This window comes from Physeter macrocephalus, chromosome 1 (assembly GCF_002837175.3).
Source record: "Physeter macrocephalus isolate SW-GA chromosome 1, ASM283717v5, whole genome shotgun sequence".
NCBI classification, from domain to species: Eukaryota; Metazoa; Chordata; class Mammalia; order Artiodactyla; family Physeteridae; genus Physeter; species Physeter macrocephalus.
The window spans coordinates 114,260,884-114,286,362 of NC_041214.2; the positions used below are offsets into that span (position 1 = coordinate 114,260,884).

At 38.5% G+C, this 25,479-nt stretch overlaps 2 protein-coding genes across 14 annotated transcripts in view; one reads left to right on the forward strand and one right to left on the reverse strand.

The window, feature by feature from the left end:
* Positions 1 to 22,763, forward strand: part of DCBLD2 (discoidin, CUB and LCCL domain containing 2) — an 85,242-nt gene extending 62,479 nt beyond the window's left edge. For 2 of the 3 annotated variants that reach the window (XM_024120008.3, XM_024120010.3), the window contains 12 exons: positions 1,767 to 1,839; positions 2,160 to 2,293; positions 4,171 to 4,211; positions 5,095 to 5,310; positions 6,095 to 6,219; positions 10,562 to 10,712; positions 11,522 to 11,608; positions 11,756 to 11,881; positions 15,234 to 15,327; positions 18,652 to 18,701; positions 20,639 to 20,776; positions 21,490 to 22,763. In XM_024120008.3, the coding sequence (XP_023975776.1) occupies positions 1,767 to 1,839; positions 2,160 to 2,293; positions 4,171 to 4,211; positions 5,095 to 5,310; positions 6,095 to 6,219; positions 10,562 to 10,712; positions 11,522 to 11,608; positions 11,756 to 11,881; positions 15,234 to 15,327; positions 18,652 to 18,701; positions 20,639 to 20,776; positions 21,490 to 21,959 (1,705 nt within the window). In that variant the 3' untranslated portion in view covers positions 21,960 to 22,763. Of the gene's footprint in view, positions 1 to 1,766; positions 1,840 to 2,159; positions 2,294 to 4,170; positions 4,212 to 5,094; positions 5,311 to 6,094; positions 6,220 to 10,561; positions 10,713 to 11,521; positions 11,609 to 11,755; positions 11,882 to 15,233; positions 15,328 to 18,651; positions 18,702 to 20,638; positions 20,777 to 21,249; positions 21,303 to 21,489 lie in introns of all 3 variants that reach the window. The other variant, XM_028494095.2, reaches the window with a different exon arrangement.
* Positions 22,247 to 25,479, reverse strand: part of ST3GAL6 (ST3 beta-galactoside alpha-2,3-sialyltransferase 6) — an 82,225-nt gene continuing 78,992 nt past the window's right edge. For all 11 annotated transcript variants that reach the window (XM_028494117.2, XM_028494127.1, XM_055085958.1 and 8 more), the window contains 2 exons: positions 24,990 to 25,138; positions 22,247 to 24,840 (listed from right to left, as the gene is read on the reverse strand). The gene's annotated coding sequence lies outside the window, so the exon portion shown is untranslated. The remainder of the gene's footprint in view (positions 24,841 to 24,989; positions 25,139 to 25,479) is intronic.

The following is a 25,479-nucleotide window of genomic DNA, read 5'->3' on the forward strand; positions in this document are numbered from 1 at the left end:
AACTCAGTTTCGTTTCTTTTTATGGCTGAGTAATATTCCATTGTATATATGTGCCACATCTTCTTTATCCATTCATCTGTTGATGTACACTTAGGTTGCTTCCATATCCTGGCTATTGTAAATAGAGCTGCAATGAACATTGGGGTACATGACTCTTTTTGAATTATGGTTTTCTCAGCGTATATGCCTGGATTCACTGTATTCTTCTCTGTTTAGCAACTTCATTCTCATCTTGGAAGACCCATCTCACTCACCTCCCCCAACTTGCTACTGCTCCCCAAAGAACCTTCATTTTGTCTTCAGGAATGGTTCTCTCTCTGTGGGCTGGGGGGGCTTTTCAGCCCTCGTGGGGGGTTGTGGTCAGCAGAGGTAACCCTGGTATCGGCGTATGTCACACGGCCCTGCCAGAGGATCAGCTGTCTTGGACCCTCCACTCTCCAGCTCCATCGTCAGCGCCCACAGGCAAGCTGCCGTCCTTTCTCGCCTGCACTGCCTAACAGTGTCTTATCCTCCACTCATGGTCCTTACAGTCTCTTTTCTTTCCAGGAGCCAGAATCACTTTTTTAAAAAAAATAAAAATCAGATTATATGTATAGACCATCAAAATCCTTTGTTGACTTCCTCTTTTTACTTAGAAATATACTCCAAGACTCCTCACCACAGCCCCCCCTGGCTTCTGCATGATCTGATCCCTGTACCCTGTTCCAGGCTTCTCTCAAACTAACCTTACCTTTCTCACTGCACTCTACCTGCACTGGTTGTCCTCAGTTCCAGACACACACAGGCCGTCCTGCCTCAGGGACATGCTGTTTCTTCTGGTTGTGGTGCACATCCCTGTACTGTTCCAGTGACAGCCGGTGGTTCTCCGCTGAGGCTTCCCTTCCACCGACCGAGGCAGTGCAGAGCCCTGCATATGAACACAAACTCTGGAGCCCATCTACCACGACACAGCTGTGTGACCTGGGCACACAGCTCATCAGTTTCCTCATCAGTAAAATGAGGATAATAATAACACCTACCATGTAGGGTTCTTATGTGGATGACTTGAAGTGTACTTAGAATGTTGCCTGGGACATAGTAAGTTTGCTGAATGTTTGTATTACTTTTATTAAGTTAGATTCCTCCCGGTTGTTTCATAGAGTGCCTTTTCTTTATAGCATAATCATAATCTAATCTAATTAATCATAATCTAATTAATCTAAAGTATCCATTTAATGTATTCTCCCACCACGGGAATGTACACCCAGTGAGGATGGCACCATGTTTGCTTGGTTGACCTTTGTAATCCCGGTACCTAGCACAGCCCAGCACTTAACAGACAATGTAATAGACATTCATGTAAATGTGTTAAGTGGGTAGGTGGATGAGTGAGTGAGTCAATAAATGAATGAATGCCAAACATTTTTTTTAAATCAACTTAAATTTGATCAATAGAGAGTTGGTGAAATAAATTGAGGTTCATCCACAAAGTCTTATGTAGCTATTAAAGATTATGAATAGCTCTTACAGTAGAAATATGTCTGCCATTCATTATGAAGCAAAATAAAGCAGTATGTAGAATATGAAATAATTTTTGTATATATGTATGTGAAGACGTGTAAATGGATGGAAGAAAATCTTAAGGGCTTTTTAGAAGCAGTGGTTCTCTCAGAGTGGTGAGATTATGGTATTTACATTGAACTGAAAACTGGGTAAGTGACATTTTTTGGTCTTTTTCCCCAGAAAGTACAGCACTATATACCCTTTAACTTGTTTTTATTTCACAGCAAGTACTGCCCAGCTGGTTGTCTGCTTCCTTTTGCTGAGATATCTGGAACAATCCCTCATGGATACAGAGATGTAAGTTGGATATGGACTTATGTTAAAGTGATGATAAAACTTCATTTTTTAAACTCCTTCATAGATAGATGTGTGATCTGTTGTATATCTTTATCTTGATTTTTATTTTCTAGGAATTACTTCTTTTTAGTAATATGTAACATTTTGTTCTTTTTCTTCTGCTAAAAATCTGTTCTGTGTTGTATCATCAATAATCTGTCCCATGTTTATTAAGAAAACTGCCCAGATCAATTAATTCCTAGAGGAAGAAGTATAAGTGTCTTGTTTATGAATTATCAAAAGAAAATTTAAAACTAATCTTTTATCTTTCCTCCCTGAAGTCCTCACCATTGTGCATGGCTGGTGTGCATGCAGGCGTAGTGTCAAACATTTTGGGTGGCCGGATTAGTGTCGTAATTAGTAAAGGCATCCCGTACTATGAAAGTTCTCTGGCTAACAACGTAACGTCTGTGGTGTAAGTATATATGCTGTTTATAATAAGCGTGTTGCACAGGGTGGGATAGGGATGAGTTAGACCTGAGCAGTATCACTGTTGATGGTGTTTATGAAATAACATTTGTGTGATAAGGACAAACGTTGATGGTGTTCATGAAATAACCTTTGTGTGCTCGATACCTGAGTGTATTGACGAGTGCAGGCAAGGTCTTGCTATCTTGGCTTGTTCTCTGTCAGAAAGGTTGGTAGTCATTTGGAAGAGTGATTTGTTTCTTCTTTTCTAAGTGTTGAAAGAGCCCAGAGTGAGTCTAGAAGTATATTGCCAAATCCGTACTTCATTTTAAAGATCAGAAGGCATAACTAACTACTCTGTTCCTTATAGCCTGTGTGGCCCATGATGGATTAGTATAATTGAAACGCTTTGAATATAAATCAAATTTTGACATAAATCAGAGATAGTATTATGAATCCCTGTCATCCCAAGAGAATATTTTAAGACTGTATTTTCATGGTATTTATGATCTACTGTATTACAAAACATAGACTAGGCATCAAAAGCAGGAGAAATTGAAACATTGAATAGAAACATAGTACGAGTGATCTGTTTGTAAATCTTGCATCTTAGACACGCTCGGGCCTGCAGACAATAAGTGTAATTGAAGCCAGCTTCTCTTCAGGTCCTAGGCCAGTTTCATTCAGAAGGCAAGAGTGTGATCCATACTCAGGACAGTATAAAGCAGGAGGCAGCAGACTTTTTCTGTAGAGAGCCAGCTGACAAATATTTCAGACTTTATGGGCCACATGTCTGTCACTCATTCTTTTTTGTTTTATTTACAGCTTTTTAACTATGTAAAAACTGTTCTAAGCTTTCTGGCCATACAAAACAGGCTATGCATGGGCTGTCATTTGCTCATCCCTGCTCTAGAGTCAGCTACCTTTCCTTCCTCTGGTTTCTTCTGGATGATTTTATGCAGATCGTTTCATTCCTTTCCACTGTTATACCTTTAGAAAGAATTTTTTTTCATGAGTTCTGTCTTTCATATTAAAAAAAAACGGACAGGTTGCATCCACTTGTGATGGTTTGAGCGTTGTGCTAAAGGCAGGAGCATACACTGATGATTTTGATGATTTTATCCCTCCAAGTTCCTTAGGGCCCTTTGACCTGCCATATGGTGAACTAATAACTAATAATCCCACCCCTCCACTCTCCCCAAGCACCTATTCTGCCAGTTACTTTGAAATTCAAATGCAGGGCTTCCTTGGTGGCGCAGTGGTTGAGAGGCCGCCTGCCGATGCAGGGGACATGGGTTCGTGCCCCGGTCCGGGAGGATCCCACATGCCGCGGAGCAGCTGGGCCCGTGAGCCATGGCCGCTGAGCCTGCGCGTCCGGAGCCTGTGCTCCGTAACGGGAGAGGCCACAGCAGTGATAGGCCCGCGTACCGCAGAAAAAAAAAAAAAAAAATTCAAATGCAGTGCTACATTGTAACACTGAAACTTTCTCTTAGATACATTGATTGCCTGTAACAAATGCAGTCTCTCTTAGTAGTAGCCAGCTTTTCTTCTGTTTGCCCCAGGAAGCTTGAGCCTCTTTCTATGAGAATTACACTTTTCATTATATATTCCCAAAAAGTAATTGCCACAGAAACACTTGAGGAATCAATTTATTTCATGAAAAAGAAATAAAACAAGTACATATTGAAGGTTGCATGGATGCACTTGCATAATCATGTATGAAACTAGGCACTAGATACTTGTAGAGAAGATTGATTATGCTGTCTAATATATAGCCATAGACCGTTCTTAGTGAAATAAAAACAAAGAAAGCTTTGCTAAGACAAATATGAGGAAATCATGTGGTTATATGAGTGTCACCAAAAAAGTCTTTCTCTCTTTCAGGGGACACTTATCTACAAGTCTTTTTACATTTAAGACGAGTGGTAAGCTTCTCATGGACTTTATAACGTATCGTAATTTGTATAATAGCCAGTATTTTTTGAACACTGTACATCAGGCACTTTGCCAGTTGCTAGGTTGGGTTTTGGGTTTGGGGTTTTTTTTGCACTTTCTCATTTAGTTATCACGAATAACTCTATGAGGTAAAATAGGTGCTTAATAATTTAATGAGTGGAATAAACTGGAGGTTTTATATTAATAGGGAAATGATCATGTAAGCATGGAAGTTGCCTTAGAAAAAGGGAATTTTGAATATGCCTGAAGTAATTAACTCAATCAACAGAAAATATTGAGTGCCTTTTTTCATTTGTCAGGCACTGTTCTGGTGCTAGTGAAACAAAAGTGAGCAGAATAAACAAAATTGTGCTTTCCTGGAGCTTACATTCTGGAAGTGAGAGATTGACAATAAACAGCGGATAAGTAAATGAATGTTTATAACGCCCTGTTTACAATATTATAAAAGATGTAGAAAATAAGGCAAGGAAAGAGGACAGGCAGTTCAGAAGGGACAGTTTCAAAGTTTAATGTGGGTTGGGGCAGGCCTCATGGAGAATGTGACATCTGAGCAAACACCTGGAGGAGGTAAGGGAGCGAGTTGCCCTCTGGGGAGAGTATCCCAGGGAGAGGGTAATGTGTTGCCATTAAGCTAGTGATTACTGCTGTGAATAAATACGTCTGTACGTTCTCTGATGAGACAGGAAGACATAGACCCAAGAAACATTTGCATACTTTTGAAACCCTCTAGTACAGTATATTGTCAGCATAGTGTATGTTAATTAAAGGAACAATTAGAGTTTCCAATGAGCAAGTGTTTCGAGATTTTTGAGTTTATATCTGGAAACCAAATTACTTTCTTCTTTGTTTCAGGTTGTTATGGAACGCTGGGCATGGAATCTGGTGTGATCGCCGATGCTCAAATAACGGCATCATCTGTGCTGGAGTGGACGGACCACACAGGGCAGGAGAACAGCTGGAAACCTGAAAAGGCCAGGCTGAAAAAACCTGGACCTCCTTGGGCTGCTTTTGCCACTGATGAATATCAGTGGTTACAAATAGATCTGAATAAGGAAAAGAAGATCACAGGTTAAGAGACATAATTTTCTAGATGATTTATAATACTAATTTCATTTGGAAACCTGGTGACATCTAAGAATTTCATAGAAAATTAGGTCACTGCAAATTTAATTCTGTGGTTTTAAGTTTAGTGTACTGGTGTTAATATGACCGAAGTTGGTTTTATAAAGCACGGCAAAGGAGAGGAGTTGGTATTTGATTCTTACTAGCGTTTCTTTTCATTGTAAAGAGATTCTTTTAAGGTCGTGTTTCAGTAAAGGGATCTTGCGACATCTGAAATAACCATCTCCTATAGTCATTAAGAGAAATTTGTGTTCAAGGAGTCCATTTTAAGTGCTACAAATAATATTCCACATGTGCCAAAGTATAAATTTAATTATTTAGAGCAGCTTAACAAATGGTCAGAATAATTGGTTAGGATTGGTTTAGATAATTTTGTTAAAGATTTATTTTGCTTTGGTTCTAAAAATAATACCAGTAATCTTCGTTAATCTATTCATTCCCAGGAAGTCATTCTTTCTCAGTAGGTGAACTATATTTTGCAGTGTCGTGAACACAAACTGCCAAAATACAATAGTCCTTTCCTTACATGTGCCCATCATTCTTCTTGTCTCTACAAGGGAGCAAAGCCAAGGATTTAGTTACCATTAGGATGAAACTGTGCACTTAGATATGGTAATGTGCCAGAGACAAAAATGTTTCAACAGTACATTTTAGGTGTTAATGCTTCAGTGATGAACAAACTTCAAAGATCAGACCGTGAGCACTAACGAAAGGACCTCTCCATTCCCAGGCATTGTAACCACCGGCTCCACCATGGTGGAGCACAATTACTATGTGTCAGCCTACAGAATTCTGTACAGTGATGATGGGCAGAGATGGACTGTGTACAGAGAGCCTGGTGTGGAGCAGGATAAGGTAAAATGATTACCAGAGTATTTTTAAAGAACATTAAAAAAGGTCATGGGGGGTAGGTGGCCTTTGCCAAAAGCCACAGAAGCTCTTCCTGTGTGATATAAAAATTAAATATCATTTGGTCTTACTCTGCCCTCTTCTGGTTATTTTAGGTAGTGTTAGTTATTGGCCTTACCCTTCTACCTGTGGTTAGGAAATTCTCAGTGCTTCTAGGTCCCTTTTGATGATTGTAAGGGTAAGTACTTTCCTGATTTTTTTTTTCCAGTACATTTTAATTCACTTGTTTAAATAATTCATTAAGAAATAATAGAAAGGAACTTTAATTTCTTGTCCCTAAAAAGCTTTTCTTATCAATCCACAGAATGATGGAGAGCCTAACTTGTTCCTAGATTTCTACTCTAGGCCAGCGGGGGTGGGAACAAAAGAGCTAAAGGTAGAAGGGCATTAAATTGTAGGATATTATAGAAAGGTCATGTCAAGATCACCTCAGCAAGTTTTGTCGTAGAAAACAACTTTTTTTCCACCTGAAAAATTTCCTTAACTTCTGTGGTAATAATGAACTGCCGTTTTAGTTAGCAAAAAATGACAATGCTTAGGGGTAGAGAGCAAATAGGTAGAGGTGACTATCAACTAGAGGTTTGTTACTTTCACCCGGGCTCCTGGACCTTGATTCACCCACCACAGGGGTCCCTGTCCCCAAGGAAGGTGGATGCCTCTCATCTAGAATTGAAATTATGAGCACATTTTTTCAATGAAACCTCCCTATGAGATTTGTTTCAATTTTATGATACTATCAGTTCTCTATCATATACGTGATATGCTAATATATTTTCACTTGCCACTTTTCTCATCTCTCTGTTCAAAAAACTCCAGGGATTCCCTTTAATCTTTCATATGGATCTAAACTCTTCAGCTGTTACTCAAGGCCTTCTTTCCTCTCTTCTGCTTGATATCACATGAACTTCAATCTTTGGTGAGCCTCCACCCCTTGAAGCAGATAAAAATATTGTCTCTAAATCTAACTTACTTCTGCCTAATGCCCCCAAACTTACTTTTTATTATTAGCACATCCATATTTATTTGTACAATAATATTTGTTATACTTGTAGAATATAGTTAATTTTTTGAAATTATAAGTATTATCCATGCTTATATTATAAAAACATCTGACAACACTGAATTATATTTCTGAAAAACTTTTCTTGGCTTCCTTTTTGAAAGATAATTTCACTGGGTGTAGAATACTAGGTTAACAGTTTTTTCTTTCAATACTTTAAATATGCTGGTCCATTGCTTTCCAGTCTGTATTGTTTTCAGCAAGAATTTATTTTAAGCAATTTGATTATGATGTACCTTTGTGTAGTTGTCTTCATGTTTTTTCTGCTTGGATTTCTTTGAGCTTCTTGGATCTGTGGGTTATAATTTCTATCAGATTTGGAAAATTATAGGCCCTTTTTTCTTGAATACGTTGCCTCCTCAATTCTAACTACATGAAGATTATGAATCTTGAAGATGTATCAGTTCACTGATGCTCTGTTTATTTTTTTCCAGTCTTTTTCTTTCCATGTTCCAGTTTGGAAAATTTGTATTGTTTTATCTTTAAGTTCACTAATCTATTCCTCTTCAGTGTCTGATCTGCTATTAATCCTATCCTTGTGTATTTTATCTCCAACATTGTATTTTTCACTTCTAGATATTCAGTTTTTGGCTTTTAAAATTTCTTCTATGTCTCTCCTTAACATGCTCATGCTTTTCTTTACCTCTAAAACATATGGAGTGTATAATAACCCTTTTAATGCCCATGTCTACTACTACTATATACTAACATGTCATCTGGGTCTTTATATATTGTTAGATATTATGGGTCCTATTTTACATGCCTGGTAATTTTTGATTGGTTACCAGACATTGTGAACTTTATATTGCTTGGTGTTCGATTTCTTTTTTTTATTATTACTCCTCTAAATATTTTTGAGCTTTATTCTGGGATGCAGTTAGGTTCCTTGGAAATCATGTGATCTTTTCAAAGCTTACATTTTAGGTTTGTTAGGCAGCACCGGAGCAGTTTTAGTTCTAATTTTTCCCCACTACTGAGACAATACTGTTCTAAGAACTCAATCCAGTGTCCCATGTGTATGAGGTTTCTCCACTCTCTGTTGGCAACATAAGCTGGCCCAGCCCGGTATGGCCCTGAGAATTGTTCTCCTGCTCCTTTCTAGTGGGTTTTTTTTTCCATCCGCAGATAGTTTAGTTAAAGGTGTAAGGGGAAACCCCAACAGACCCTAGAAGTCTCTGTGTAATTCTTGTCTCTCCCACACTCTGCCCTGCAAATTCTAGCTGCCTTAGCCTCTCCACCTCTGAGCTCTCCCTCAATTCAGTGGGACCACCACGCTCTTTCCAGGCAATACTGGTGCAATAGAAGGGCTCACTTCATTTGTTTTCCTCCACTCAGGGAGTATTGCCCTATGCTGCCTGTTGTCCAGCCTCTGAAAACCATTGTTTCATATATTTTATCTGATTTTTCAGATCTTTAAGGCAGAAGGATAAATCCAGTCCCTGTTTGTCTGTCGTGGGTAGAAGTGGAAGTCCTTACATTGAATTATATGAAATAACAGTCTTTTTTGCCTCATTTATGTTTGTCCATCTGCTCTCTCATCTCCTCCCAACTCAGGGGTAATTGATGTATTCATTTTCATACCCTTTCTAAGCACGCACACATGCATGAGCACATACACAAAGATTCAGACTGCTTTTGGTTTTGTTTTCAGAAAATGGGAATGTATATACAAGTTGTTTTCATAATATATTGCTTTTTAATAGTATGCCATTTTTGTGTTTGGTAATATCCAATAAAATGTAAGTTCCTTGAGGGTGAAAACTTTGACTTCCATTTCCATTTCACCCTCGTGGCACCTTGTGAACCTCCACATTACACGGGGGCTCATAATAAATGTTCATACGTTAAATGTAAATCCTTTTTACTTCGTTTTCATGAAATCTTTTTCCTTTAAGTTTTTTATGAAGATGAGATGGCAGTATGGAGTAAAATTTTGGGGATAGTTTTTATGTCCTAAGATGATGATGTTTAGTTATTGTTCCTGTTCCACTAGTATAATAGACTGCAAGGAATTGCCTTCATTTTACTTGAGAGTAATATCTGAGGAAATAATGGAAGCTTACTAGTTCAGAGATTATTGTAACTTCAAACCTCTTTAAAAATAAAGGCTATTAAATCATCTTAGAACTTTATAGTCGAATGCCATTTGAATCATCCAGGAGGAAAATAGCTATAATATTTGGAAATAACTTGACTGAGGAGTTAAACATTTACTTGTTCTCACATTAACTGACAGAAAACGACTTGGACTTAATGGTCTTTAGAAACTGCCTAGGTAATTTGGCCTGAAGGAACGAGGAGGGCTCTTTTTTGCTTAGTGGAGCCCTATGGTTAAGTCAGAAGACACAGATTCAAATCACTGCTGTAAATTGACTGGCTGTGTAGTCCCCTTACGTTGTAAAAACTGCAATGTTCTGGGTTCTGCCTATTTTGTAGGCTTGTCATGAAGAACCTCTGAGTTAATTATATGAAGATGCTTTGTAAATAATTAAGAGCTATTCCAGTGTGAGATACTATTATTATTTGCTTGAAATAGTTGAGGGAATGAAATAGTCACCTGAAATTATATTTTTACCTGAGGATTATTCATGTGATGCATTTGTGGCTATTTAGTTAGGATTATTAAATTAGACAGTGGCAGCATCACTTTTCTGGTTCAAATAGCAGGAAATGAAAATGTATGCTATGGGAACTGTGTTTATATAGTTTCTCCAGTAGGCGGAGCTATGTTATCTGTTATGTGTTTGTTAGTGTACGTTCACTTTCAGTCTATTTATTGAGAGAAAAATTATGAAAAGTACACAGTACAGCATTTCCTCTAAGACCTCAAATGTTGAATTATGCTTTACTTTGAAAATAAGATGAATATATTTAAATAGTTGGTGATTCCACAGGACTAGAGTTACTAATTTATTAATACAAGATACTGTGCACTGCAATCGAAACCTTCCCAAATTGCCAAGTTAGAACTTCTGTTATGTTTAAGTCATCTTAAAATCATTTCTATATTCAGTATTTTCCTCCTATGAAATTTTTATGAAGAGTGTGCAGCTTCTTAATAGTTTTACCAAATTATGATTAATTTATTTTCTTAGAAATTAATGCTTAATGTCACATTTTGCAGAGCTCATTTAAGGCCCAGAGCAAAAACCAAAAACATGTTTCAGTGGAGCGGTTTAGCCCTGGCCTCTGTTGATGTAAAGTACCAATTTTTGTTGTTTTTTAAAGATATTTCAAGGAAACAAAGATTATCACCAGGATGTGCGTAATAACTTTTTGCCACCAATTATTGCACGTTTTATTAGAGTGAATCCTACCCAATGGCAGCAGAAAATTGCCATGAAAGTGGAACTGCTTGGATGTCAGTTTATTCCTAAAGGTAAAGCAACAGTATGTTAAAGGCATGTGGTTTTCACTGGATTAATTAAAAATGACTGTGCTGTTCTTTGAGAAGTTCATTAATAATAATGTAAGTGTTTATACTCTATAGTATGTTCTTAAAGGAATTTTTGAAAAGAAATAGTTATCCCTATTAAATATCATGTTAGATATCAAACTGGTTTCCAAAATTACAAGTGGAAGAAGAAAGAGAGGGTGTCACTGATGAGATAACGCAATGAGATTGCTTTACAAAGGTAGTCTCAACCTTAATAATTTTTAATCAGGTCTCATGTAGTAGAATATTTGTATCATGTAAGCACTGGTGATTGTAAGTCACCTTAGCCTAAGTGCCTTTTACATTGAATAAATTAAAAATGGGAATAACTTCCTTCAAAATTATATAATATTTTAGTACTTTGTTTACTGTTATATCCCCACAAACTACCATAGTGCCTGACACATAGTGGGCCCTCCATAAGTATTTATTAAATGAATTGAATGAGTAGTATATTATACTGTGATGACATTTTTATAGCTTTATCATTCAACATCATCTGACTCCCTGTTATTCTCCTGCCTAAGAAGATTCTTTTCGGACAGTTTAATTATTTAAAAACTCAGAAATCCCAACATATTTGTGCATTTCATGCAGAGTATATTTATCCTTTTGACGTATTTCTCTCTGAGATTTAAAATTACTGTGCAGAATTAAGTACTCTGGGAACTGTTAAAGACATTTAAAATTACTATATTTAACTATGATTTTTATAAGCAAAATGTATAAACTTTTCTAAACCATTCTTCAAGGTCGTCCTCCAAAACTTACTCAGCCTCCACCTCCTCGGAGCAGCAGTGACCTCAAAAACACTACAGCCCCTCCAAAAATAGCCAAAGGTATGCCTACTTTAAATGTGAGAATTTGATGCTCCCTGGATTTGTGGTATAATTTTCCATAAACATATTAAAAGCATTATAAAGTAACTATTTTAATCAAGCTGGTATAGATTAAAGAATAAAAAGTTTTTAAAACTTTTTTTCAAGGTCGTGCCCCCAAATTTACTCAACCACTACAACCTCGAAGTAGCAATGAATTTCCTGCACACACAGAGCAAACAACTGCCACTCCTGAAATCAAAAATACCACCATAACTCCAAATGTAACCAAAGGTATGCAAACGTAAAAATTAATACCTGTTCATAGTAGTGAGTTTTTTTGTTTTTAACTTAAGTTTTCAGAAACATTTCCAGCTTTTAAATGCTCAGGGTTTTTTCCCCTCTGTTTTTTAAGTATAGCAAAAAATTTGATTCCATACCTTATAGAAAAAAAACTGGCTGCATTGCTCTAAGTTCTATTATCTGGTGCCATGTAAAATGGTTCTTTAAATATTTAGAGATGGCTGCTGTATTCTGGGTTTCCTCTTATGATTTTTTTCCCTCTATAGCTAAATATGTGGAGTCTCAGGCTTAGGAAGATAATTTTTCTAGAAATAACTAAAACCATAGCAGGAAACAAACTTCTTTTCTGATTATCCATTAATTTGCTGGATAGGGAACTTGGTAGGAAAAAGGGAAGAAGGAAAAAAAAAGTTTTGGTGAAAATAAATACTTTTTTTAAAAAAAGATACTCTGTTAACATTTATTTTAAAAATTTGGTCTCTGTTTTTTAAATGTTTACAGTTACTTTTTCAGATTATAAATAGTGTTTTTCAATTTACTTTCAAATTTTGCTTTTAATTATTAGTATATAAGGTGTTAACATATAGAAAACAGTAGTTTTTTTATTTTACTAGTTTGAAAACAAAATTTCTGTTGAATTCAGGAACAAAAAGCATCAGTGCTATGGAGGAATTAATTTCAGTGTTGACAGATAAAAAGCACACTAATTTTCAGGACAGTGCAGAGAAGAGAAAGCAGTTCATTCAGAGTAACTTGTGCCACATAGAACTTAATCATTCTCATTTTCTGAAAATTTGCCTGGATTCAGATAACTTTCTACAACTTCCTACATGTCAGTTTCCTTTCTTATCTTCTGAAGTATTCCCAAAGAGACCAATTTCTTTCTCATGCTGCAGGAAAAGCTAGTATTGACTGAAAAACAAAAAAAACCTCACAACCTAAAAGTTGAGAATTATGTTTTATTCAGGTTCTTACTGAGGACAGTAGCCTGGGATACAGCCTCTCAGATAGTTCTGAGAAACTGTTCCGAAGAGAGAGGAGCCAGGATTTATAGGGGTTTATGCTGGAAAAAATGTAGTCAAACTTCAAAGAATTACTGCTAATCACAAAAACCAGACGTCTCAAGTTAATGATTTTAGTGCTTTTCTATGTGGTGGGAAGATGCAAGAGTCTGAGCTTATTGAAATTAGTCATTGATATGTATCTTAACTGTTTAGAGCCAGTATTCTGTTTTTCTCCATCCTGAATTCCCCTCAGGACGCACAGTCATGGGGTGGGAGTAGTGGCTGAGGACTTGGTGGCAACTCTTTGAAATGGCAGGGGCAACATTTATTTCGTCCAGTCTAGAGAGAAGCAAGAGTTGACAGAGACAAGAAATTTCAGCATACCACAAAGAGCTTCTTATCCGTTTACAGAAAGCATGCGTTCGGGTGGAATCCCAGACCACATACCCGGATGGAAAAACAGTCATTTAAAAGTGTTGTTCATCTTAAAATCTGATTATAGAATTTTAAAATCTTAGGACTAAAAGGGTTCTTAAAGCATTTTCTTCCAGAACTAGGATCCCTATAATCTTTAAAATAACAAAGAACATCTAGGTCTTTTTGGTTGAAGACCTCCTGTCACCTTTTCTTTGGAACAGTAGTATGTAGACTTTTTATTGTTTTTTGACCCTAAGCATATATTTTAATGCCTCTGATTAAGTCAGACTGTATCCATCTGAACCTGATTATTCTCTCTACAATTTCACAGATTTTAGGGATAAAGCACATTTGCTTTTCTAATTTCTTAGTCCTTTCTATCCTGAGTCATGATTTCTGTTTTATTCACTTCTCCTTTCTCCATTTTTACATCCAGGCTGAGAGTGATGCTGGTGAAAATCATGTCATGGTCAGATATGTGCCACTGTAATGTCCAGATCCTCCCTCAGTGGAGCCCTCAGTGGCAGCTGGTGGTCTTTCTGTTTCCCTGGTTAGCTCTTTTGTCTGTTCTCAACAGTAGCTGTTTGAAACATTCTCTGTATTTTTCAAACCCTTGACCCAGAGATCCTCAGTCACTCTCAGTTACTCTCTTCAGCTTCCCAAAGTAGAAGCCATTTGAAGGGCACTTCCTTTTTGTGGAGCCTGCATACTCACTTCGTTCCCACCCATACAGCTTCTCAGAGGCCTGGTGTTATTGATTATCGTCTCCCTCCCTGTATCTTCAGCTTCTTTCTCTCTTTGGGTGTGATTATAAGGAGTAAATAAGATGCAGGTCTGGCGTTTAGCACCCAGTAAATAGCAGCAGTTGTTGCTGTTATCACCCTCATGGCCAGGAGGAGGTTGAGAGGTGGAGGAAGAAACTAGCGTCCCAACTGACCTTAAGCAGACCATTTCTGCCCAGGATTCTTTATCTGTGGAGTGAGATAAGGGGATTAAGTGATCTCCAAGTCCCTGCAGGCTCCAGCATTGTGTTGGTTTCTGCCTTGTTCGTACACACGTTTGGTTTCTATACTTAATACCTATATTATTACCTTCCTGCATCTATAAATATTTTGCCATCACTTCCAATTGCTGGATAATATTATAATATTAGATTATAAGGATAATACTTTATTATAAGGAGGAGACCATGATTTACTTATTCCCTTTCATTGTTGGGCATTTGGATTACTTCCAGTTTTACAATCTTCTGCAGATACAGAAGCAAACATATTTAAAGGTACATCTTTGAATGCCATCTTAATTTTTTCCTAAGAATAAATTCTACATAGAGAATTGCCAAGTAATAGGTTTTTATAGATATTGCCCCAAAATGCCAATCAGAAAGGTAGTTTCAATTTATAGTCCCATCAAAATCCCTGTTTCCTGATACCCTCTTCAACAATTAGCTGTTCTTTAACATATTTGACAATTTGAGAAGCAAAAATAGCATCTTTCTGATTACTAGTGAGGTGAACATGCTTAATGGTCACTTGTGCTCTTAATGCATTGCTCTTTCATCTCTGCTGATTTTTCTGTTGTTTATTTTTTACTTGTAAATTCTGTAATAGATTAACTATATTAACCTTTTATCACATATGCAGAAAATAACGTTTTCCCAGTTTATCGTTTGTCTTTTAATTTGTCTTGGTGATTTAAAAACATGCAAAGGTGGAGCAAATAATGTGACACACTTCCATGTATCCATGAAGGCCTCTGCAATTATCACTCATGCCCACTCTCATTGCATACATTAAGTTTATGGTAATTTTTTGAGATAGAAAAGCTTTGAATGGTGATAGGGTTAATCTGTACTCTTCTCCTTAATGATTTCTGCCTGTGGTATTAATGTGTGTTTTTGTTTGTTTGTTTTTGGTTTTCAGATGTAGCCTTGGCCGCCGTCCTTGTCCCTGTGCTGGTCATGGTCCTTACCACTCTCATTCTCATACTAGTGTGTGCTTGGCATTGGAGAAACAGGTTCGTACAAAACTAGTCCACCTAACTGGTCCTAGAGGGGATGTTTCCAAATGTGAAATAGAAACTAAATATAGAAGATGAACTTTTTTGAGAGGGAGAGTTAAGATAGTCATTAGCATAAAAATATATACATTTCTCCTTTATTCCTGTAAAAAATGAGTAAGTTCAATTCCATAATCAGTTACTGAGTACCTTTATTATATCAAATTTTGTATTATACAATGGGTGACACACATTGGTAAGATATAACAGATACTTAGTAGCACTTGAAAGAATGAGACACAATTATTATCTCCAGATTGTTTAGCAGGGTTGACCACTATACTTTGGCATGATGAGCTGTAGATGAAGTGCTGGGGAACACAGATGTAAGAACCATGAGAGTAACCTGAAACCTTTTTTTCAGAAAAGAGTAGTCCTCAAATTTGGCATGGTTTGCCTTAAAGGAGGGATTAGATTTGGCTAGATAGAGGGAGAGAGAATGGCCCAGATTGATGGGATGGCTTTCGGGAAGGCACAGAGTTGTGGAATGTAGGCAGGACAGTGAGTCATCCCACAGGGGCTTGGCATGCGGGAGCTCAAATATTTGAGCCTCCTACTCCCTGCCACGTATTGAGCGGTGTGCTGGGAGTCCAGTGGTGAACGCCAGAGTCTATGGATGGGAGAGGATACTTTGCAGAAAACCTTCCACCATGGAACCTGTTTGTTGCAGGGCCCAGCAGTAAGGGCAAGTAGGAATCACGGGATTGGAGATAAAACAGTAGCCAATATTCAATTCACGAGTCACTCGGTTTACTACACATAATTAGCACACAACACAGATTAGGCAAAGTGGGGGTGGGGGGCAGGGGAGGAGGGTGTAAACGAACCACTCCAAGGAGAAGCCTTGAAGGAGGCATCTCAGCACCAACAGCAGCACATGACAAGTGAGAGTGGGAAATCACCCCGGCTCCAGCAGGGCCTCAGGCGGCATCCATCTGGAACAGCTCTCAGCAGCATGGGGGCCTCCAGCCAAGATCCTTCAGGTCACTCGGTTCAGTGGTCTCCTCTTAAGGAGTAACTGTTACCCCAGGGGAGGAGTCTGGACTCCTTCAGTTGCTGTCTGTTCCCGTGCCGTACATGGGCCATCAAACTTCTTGTCTAAAGTAATATTCTCAGTTTATCATTCGAGGACACTGGCAATCCTACAGTGGATGTTTCAAAACAACTCATAGGCAAGTTCGTGTTGGCCACTGGGACTCCATTTTGAACTACGTAACGTCTTAAATAGCTTAAATCCTGTAAGTTTCACCCAAGATGAATAGGAATCATAACCGTACCAACCACAGTGTGATCCACGGGTGGAAGGAAGCTGGAGGAGGCGTGGGTCCCGGATTCCTGGTGTTGGGGGGCTGTCTGTGCAGAACTGACAACTTAGCATGAGGGCATGAGGTGGGGGAGGAGGGAACAGGGGGGCTCTGGGAGAGTCCAGGAAGGAAAGTTCACGATGCTTTCAGGGAACCGGACCGCAACAGTAGTAGTGGTGAGAACAGCAGCAACGGCAAAGTTTCATAGAAAATAAAATGAAATACTGGTTTTACACGTTTTTCTAAATGCCTTACAGGTTTTAACTCATTTAATCCTTAAAACAACCTGTGAAGCAGGTGTTGTTATAAATCCTGTTTTATAGAAGAGGAAAGTGAGACTGAGAGAGCACAGGTAACTTGTCCTAGGTCACCTGGTCAGCACATAGCAGGGTGGAGATTTGGTCCAGGCTTCAGAGCCCGTGCTGTTAGCCGCTGCAGCCTCTGATCAATCGGCAGTTCGAGTCTAACCCTCTGCGGTTAAAGCCCCAGGGCGTGGGGGTGAGGACAGGGGAGTAGAGCTGTTGAGAGGCAGGAGGCAAGTCCTGAGATCAGTTTGGGATGGCGTTTAAAGGACTCTGGACATCCAGACTCCCAAGAGGCAAGATGGAACACGAGCCTGTTCAGGACAAAAGGTCTGAGCTGCACAATTGAGGTTAGTTCTACAAACGTAGTGGATGAAATTGCTGACGACTGGCTTTGTGACAAGGAGTAAAGAGGAAGTGCCGTTAAGGGACTTATGGAAAATAGCCAGGAGAAAAGTAATAATAAAAACAGCTGCAAGTTACTGAATCCCTAACCCATGCCGGGCACTTTTCTAAGTACTTTACGTGTAACGAATAAATCACCTGCAGCTTTGTCACTGGAGATCAAGAATATGAAATCCTTTATAGTACAACCCTTGGACAGCTTCAGCACCTACCATCTTGTCCACAAATTTTACGCTATAACTTACTTTGAAATAATGAAGTATTATATTTTAAATACAGCCAGACTTTAAAATGAGGGAGCTTTTAGTATCAATAATAAAAACATAGTCTTATACTAGAGAAGAATGTTTCGAAGTAGGAAAAGCACATAGCTTGGGCTCTTTGAGAAAGCCCCGTTTGTGATCTTCAGCAAGTCACATAACCCTCTTTTCCTCGTTTACAACACTAGAACAACTGCTTTCTCTTTAGCTTGCAGAGCACTATTTTAATTAGGTGTACATCAGGAAATGTCCTTTTGTGTGCTTGAATTTTTTCTTTTTAAAAGGCTCACGGGAGATAGCAATTCTTAATGTTGGGGAGGGACAGAAGTTTCTCCAGGGGAGGATGTGTCAGAATTCTGAGGAGTAGGCTGTCAAAGAACCTTCTTCGTTGCACATGTGGCCCTCGGTCCCCTCACTGTTAGGGACAGCGTTGGCTTATCTTGGGCAGGGTGGAGGAATCAGGTCTATGCAGTTAAGGGTGTGTGACACTTTAAACTTCTCAGGTGCAAAGGACTGTAGAAAAAAAAGCAGTAAGTTGAAGAAAAAGTAACAATGCAGAAGAAAATATGGGGGTTTTGTTCTTGTTGTGTCCTGTGAACTTTGTGAATTGACTGATTTGTGAAATTTGTATTTGAAACCAAAACAAACCTAACATGATTTCTCCATAATAATCCACGTGTCAGGGTTGGGTCTTTGATTTGATTCAGGGTTTTTATCTACAGACTTAGTCTTTTTTTTTTTTATCCCTTTATCCAGTTGAGTGGAAAATAGTTGGGTAGCAAGATAACTGTCTCAGAAGATAGTTGTTTAATATTTATTGAGAGTCCAGATTCATTAGCCTCAGCAGTGGCAACTTCGAAAGTCAAGTGAAAGAGGTCTCCCAGGGAAATCAGCAAGTAGAAATGTGTACTCTTGACTAATTATTAACTTTGGTGTTTATCCTGCAGTTTCAGAGCTTTCTTACTAGTGAATTCACTCTATTTGCTAACTTTTTTTTCTGTATTTTTCCAGAAAGAAAAAAGCTGAAGGCACCTATGACTTACCTTACTGGGACCGGGCAGGTAATTTCTGGCTTTACATCTCTTTCCATCAGAGGGAAGCCCCTGCCCTCCAGCTGGCAGCAGTGAAAGAGGAAAGCCATTTTCAGGCCCACGTAAACTCCCCAGCACTGTTAGAAAAATGGCATTCCTCTTCTGTTCTGATCATTTTTACTTTTCTGTAAAATCTCTAGTCTGTAAGTAATGAAATGGGAAGTAAGAATTTCTCATAACACATGCTCTGTTCTTTTCCTTTTGGAAAACTTGTCTGGTTTGTCCCATGTATGTATCGGTCTTGAGGAGACCAGCTTTACGTGAACACTAGGTAAGAAGCAGAGGATTGCCGTCCTGGTGACACTGTGTGTGTATGTGTGTGTCACTCTGCTGTGGATATTTACCACAGTGGAGTTCAGCGGTTTACGAGTCAGTGAAGTCTGCTATCTCTGCCATGCGTTGTCATCTTCCGAATTCCTACTCTCTGTGGCAGGTGGCAGGTTGCTGCAGGTGACACCAGGGGCCTTCTGCGGGCGGGTCTCCCACTTCCCAGTCTCACCACTGGAATGACTGTTAGGGGTCAAAAGAGTTCACCGTGACGAGGGTAGAAAAGAGCAGTGATGGGGGCAGGTCTTGGGCTGCTACTTCTTGCCGTCGTCCCCCGGCCCCCGCAGGGTTGATCTTAGAATTTTTTAAACTTATTAAAACTTATTAAAGACCACTGCTATAACAAACTATATCTGGCTGCACTATAATAGCAGTGATTTGCTTCAGTATATGCTTTTGATAGAGATTTCTACTGTGTTCTGCGTTGCATTGGATAGTCTTATCAAAGCAAAAAATAAGTTTGAACAACTTAAGGAACTAGAAAAAGAAGAACAAACTTAAACCCAAAGCTATTGGGAAGAAGGAAATAATAAAGATTAGAGAAGAGAGGAACAAAATAGAGAATAGGAAGAAACAGAAAACAGCAAGTGTTGGCAAGAACGTGGAGAAACTGGAACCCTTGTGCACTGTTGGTGGGAATGTAAAATGGTACAGCTTCTGTGGAAAACAGAATTTTTTGTCAGTTCCTCAAAAAATTAAAAATAGAATTACCATATGAACCAGCAATTCCATTTCTAGGTATATACCCAAAAGCACTGAAAGCAGAGTCTTGAAAAGATATTTTTATATCCATGTTCATAGCAGCGTTATTCAGAATAGTTAAAACATGGAAGCAATCCAGGTGTCTATCCACCAATAAATGGATAAGCAAAATGTGGTTATACACATAAAATGGAATATTAAGCCTTAAAAAGGAAGCAAATTCTGCAATATATACTACATCGTGGATGAACCTTGAGGCAATTATGCTAAATGAAATAAGCCAGTCGCAAAAAGAAAAATAGCATATGATTCCATTCATACGAGGGACTTAGAGTACTCAGAATTATAAAGACAGAAAGTAGAGTGGTGCTTGCCAGGGGTTAAGGGGAAGAATCAGGAATTACGGTTTACTAGGTATGGAATTTCAGTTTCACAAGACGAAGAAAGTTCTGGAGACGGACGGTGGGGAGGGTTGCACAACAATGTGAATATGTGTTTAATAACACTGAGCTGTTCGATTGAAAATGGTTCAGGGCATTCCCTGGCGGCCTAGTGGTTAGGACTCCAGGCTTTCACTGCCGTGGCCTCGGTTCCGTCCCCGGTCGGGGAACCGAGATCCTGCAAGCCGTGCAGCACGGCCAAAAAAAATGGTTAAGATAGGAAATTTTATGTTGTGTGTATTTTACCACCAGAACAACAAAAAAACAAAACAACAACAACCAAAGAAACCAAAAAACCTTGAACACAAAGGCTGGTTTGTATAAATATTTGTTATAGAAATGGCTTAAATGCAACAGGATTTCTCCCTTCATATACTATTATCATTTCAGACATAGCTTTCTATGTAATGGTCTCTTTTGCTTACGATCACAATGAAGGTTGGTGGAAAGGAATGAAGCAGTTTCTTCCTGCCAAATCAGTGGAGCACGAGGAAACCCCAGTTCGCTACAGCAGTAGTGAAGTGAATCACTTGAGCCCTAGAGAAGTCACCACGGTGCTGCAGGCTGACTCTGCAGGTAACTAGTGCAGCCACCATGGGAAGGAGAAGCTGCTGCGCTCACTGTAAAGTGCTGTGAGATTTGCAGTACCTTTTATCTGTTTCATGTATAGGAGATGAGCTAGTTTCCAAATGTAGAACCACTTTTTAAAATGACCTCGAGAGAGTCATTTCTGTGTCTTAGATGTTCTTATCCACAAAATTGGGGTACTCATTTCTAAAAACTTTGGGCATTTTGTCTGCTTACCTGAAATTTCGTTTGGTTTCATTGGGCGTTTGGGGGTTTTAAAAGGAGAGCAGGAAAGACACAGTGGCCTCACAGTATTTATCCTATTAACCTAGAATATATTTTAAACATTTCCTAATATTTGAAAAAGAAAAAAAAATCTATGAAATTATTTTCCAAGATGAATAGTATTTCAGTAATGGACTATTTATTTTCCAATGAAGTACTGTCAATAAATCTGAAGAACATATACACTCTTTATGCAGACTTCCATGAATGAAGCTTTCTGGCACATCGACTTACTACCATGAGATACAGGGTAACGTCTTTAGTTTTAATTTTTGAAGTTAGTTCTTGCGGGAAAATCCATCAGTCTCCGTTGATAACAAAAGTGCCATAAAGAGGTGTTTGTTTTCGGTGCAAGCCTGCAGCTGCCACCCTGAATTATAGGCTCCCTGCCTTAATGAGATAACTTTTCTGTTGTCTGTGTTTTGCGATACCCGCAGAGTATGCACAGCCACTTGTGGGAGGAATTGTTGGCACGCTCCATCAGAGATCTACCTTTAAACCAGAGGAAGGCAAAGAAGCAGGCTATGCTGACCTAGACCCTTACAGCTCCCCTGTGCAGGAAGTCTATCATGCCTATGCTGAACCACTCCCGGTTACTGGGCCCGAGTACGCAACCCCAATTGTCATGGATATGTCCGGGCACCCCACAGCTTCGGTTGGCCTGCCCTCAGCGTCCACTTTCAAAGCTGCAGGGAACCAACCTCCCCCTCTAGTGGGAACATACAACACTCTTCTCTCCAGGACTGACAGCTGCTCCTCAGCCCAGGCCCAGTATGATACACCCAAAGGTGGGAAGCCGGCTGCAAGTGCCGCGGACGAACTGGTGTACCAAGTGCCACAGAGCGCACCGGGAGCGTCGGGAGCAGGGAGGGCTGGTGAGTGTGGTGTTTTTAAGGAGATCCTTTGAAGGTGATGCTGCTCTCACAAAGCATCGTTTTAAAGCACATGGCCTTTTTAAAACTCTATTAGTGGTAGTAATATATAGAACGTATTGCGTATCTGTCACGGACGTGGTTGGGGGAAATGTGATGACCGAGGTACAGGAAACTACTAATCTTGCCATCTTGCTTTAAAAGTGTTACTGTAGCACAGTTACTGCTTGCCTATTAAATTTCAAATATCCTGTTTGTTACTACTGTAAAACACTATTTTATACAGAAAAAGCTCCCTACTATGCACTTCAAAGAAATTAAAAATCACTGAGAGTATTTATTACCAATGCTGCAGTTACATTGATGAACTCGAGATGGCTCTGTAAGCCTTTCTGGCAATAACGCATGGTACTGTTATAAAATGTCTGATGGCTTGAAATTCTGCTCTTTGTGAAAGGTGGGTACTATCGTGACTTCTTCCTCTTCTATTCCTATATTGCTTTTTGAATTTTTTTTTTAAAATAGTGACATATCCTTGTTTTGATTGCAGTCGCATATACTTATCCATCTTTCCTTAGGAAGAGCTATAGCTGGGAAACTGACCTGTAGTGAGCAGAGTGATTTTTCACTTTCTGACACTCTAACGAGCTTTAACATTTCATAGTACACAACTTGGCCTCATCCCTGCTTGTTCCACCTGGGGCCCTTGGCGGCCAGCCCCGTTCTTGTGTTTATAAATGCTTGAGTTTTTTCAGTGGGTGATGCTTGCTTTATCAACCCCATTATTTCAGATTCCCTAACGTTTCCATGTGAAAACGGGAACAACTTTACAAATTTAAGAAGTTGTAAAGGAGATTCTCCGCCCCGAACTTTACTTGCAATGGAATTTTTCCTAGGAGAGTTGTGAAAAGTTGAGGGTTTCTAAAAGTGAACACTAAACAATACCCACTTATATTTATCACGGTGAAAGGCAAAATCATGACTCCTGGGGAGTCATATAAATCACCACCCCCAGCCGCCAAAAAAAGTAACCGAATTTGTCCTCTTTGGTTTTATGTATACAGGTTATTCTTTGAATCTCAAGGTAATTTGTTGTTTTTAGTGGAATAAAGAAATACTTGTTTTCCACAGTAAACTACTATACGAAATGTAAACCCAGCATGTATTCTTCAGCTCTGTGTGATTATGCCATCTATGTGGTAGGGGGTGCGGTCCTTTATATCATACCTAGGGAACAAATGTCTCAGCATCCTAGCAAGGGAAAATCCCTGTCTTGTTTTTGATACCTCTGGGCAACTTCTTTGTCACCATTTGCCCAGAACTAGTTTAAATGACTGAAATAGAAACCATGTGCAGCTTATTAGCGTTAGTGTAGAAACCATCTTTAAAAGTCTTTAGACTGGTAAGATGATATGGAAGCTGACCATGATTAAAATGTATAAACTTGGCATCCCCTCTTGTATCAATCAGTATAAACCTTAGTTTGCAGACTTAATATTGAAATATACTTCCCCATCAGGTTCTAGTCGTTTCTTTTAGCCTGTGCCACCAGATGATGGCAGAATATGCTAAATTTGACTAATGATGTACGGTGTTCATTTTGCTTGCTTCCGTGAGTCTATCAGTATTGTAAAACGTTGCTTCAAAACAGAACTGCCTGTTTCTACAGCCTCCCCGCCTTCTAGTTGTATGATTTTGTTGGTCTTATTTTCAGTGGCTTTTCCTTTTTCCAACAGACTTTTGAGGCATAATTTTATTCACTGAAAAACCAATACACATTTTGTTTCAAAATGTTTGAAACAAAAAGCACAGATGTTGAACTTTTATTAAAACCTATGAATGTGTAAAGCACATGTATTAATGCAGTCATCCCCTTTCAGGTGGGAAGAGAGTAAACCAATTGCTTTATTTTTTTATTCATCCTTAGTATGCAAAAATATACTTTTTCTCAAATCATATGCCTGTTTGAAGCTTTAAGTGAAATGATTTCAGTAACTTTCATTTTTCCAAAGATGCTTACTATTTTTGTGTGTACCTGATTGTTTTCCCATAGAACTTTTTTTTGAGAAGCAAATGTTTTCTTAAATAATGCATGTTTTAAGACTTGATTCATATATTGCCACTGTGCTGTTTTTGAACTACCAATAATTTTTATAAAATACCTAGTTTTTACTACTATTATATATTTTACTTTCCAAATGAAGAGCTGAGCCTGATACAAAGGGTTGTACTGGTTTGTACTTTTTCTTTTAATTCGTATGTTTTCATATTAGAGTTTTGTTTTGGGTTTTTTTTTTTTCTTCTAATGTTACTATGTCTGCTATATATACAGCTTTGGAGACAATCAAGTAACAACTGAAAATGTGAAAGTAACCATTTTTTACAAAATTCCCTTGGAATTTTTATTCTTTGCTTGAAACATGTAAAAGACTTAACTCACTGTGGCTTATTGGATTAAATTCTTTCCTGTTAATGCAGTTATAAAAGTAGAATCAGACAGTGGTGCAGGAAATGTGGCCCTTAAGGTTTCATAAAATTACACTGGCTTCGCTGTTACTTGATCTTGGGAACCGGCACAGTTAAAGGGAAGATATTGTGAATGCTGATTTATATTTTATTGAAAGCTGTAAATCTAAATAGATCCTATTGGTATGCAGGGTCTAGCCCAGTTATTTAAGTTCACGTTTCACTGTTTGCACTTTGTATTGAACAATGGGTTTATTCGCTGTTGAAATGGTTCGAGCAGAGGATTTATACAGTAACTGAAATTAGGATGTTATGTATACACTTGCCCTCCCCGCCCCCACCCCCACACTGGAGGGAGCAGAAAATGAGCTCGTTTAAATATGAATGTGGCTGTAATTCTATGGAATGTGATAAAGCTTGAACTTCTTTCCCTGGGCTCCACATTGTTACCTGGAGAGCAAGAGGGTTACAGAAACACCATGTCAGATAATACAATTCGAAAGAATGAATAGATTAGGTGGGACAATAAAAGCTTTTCAGCCCCTCTTAAGAGAAATCAATGAAGCTCTGCTTATTAAAAAAAAAAAAAAAAAAATTACCTACTGGCTCTGCCTTTCAGTTCTGAACTTGAAGTCCCTAAACTGCAAAATCTAAGAGTTGGATACTTTTAGGTCAACTGTGGCACCAATTCTCATTTAATCCAACTTGTGACTAGTTTCTTCTCATCTCCTCCTCTTCTTTTTTGGCACTGGGAAAGGTAGAAACAAAACATGTATTGAAATACGTATTGGAAATAAAAATGGCTTGAGTGTCAGTGATATTCTCCCAGAATGTACTTTTCTTACCTCGGCATGTACTGTAGTCACTCAGTATTTGTATATGTTGCTAGAATTTAGGTTGTATAAATAGTGAGATTTTAATGTGTTCATGTGTTTTTAATAAATTGTATATATGTCTTGTTCAGGTTTTTTTGTTTTTTGCTTAAATAAAACAACCTTGAGGTTTGTAACCTTTCTCATAACCATGTAAAATGCCAGACCCCTCAATTTTAAGATCAGATTTTTATGGCCAATATGATAGTACTTACAG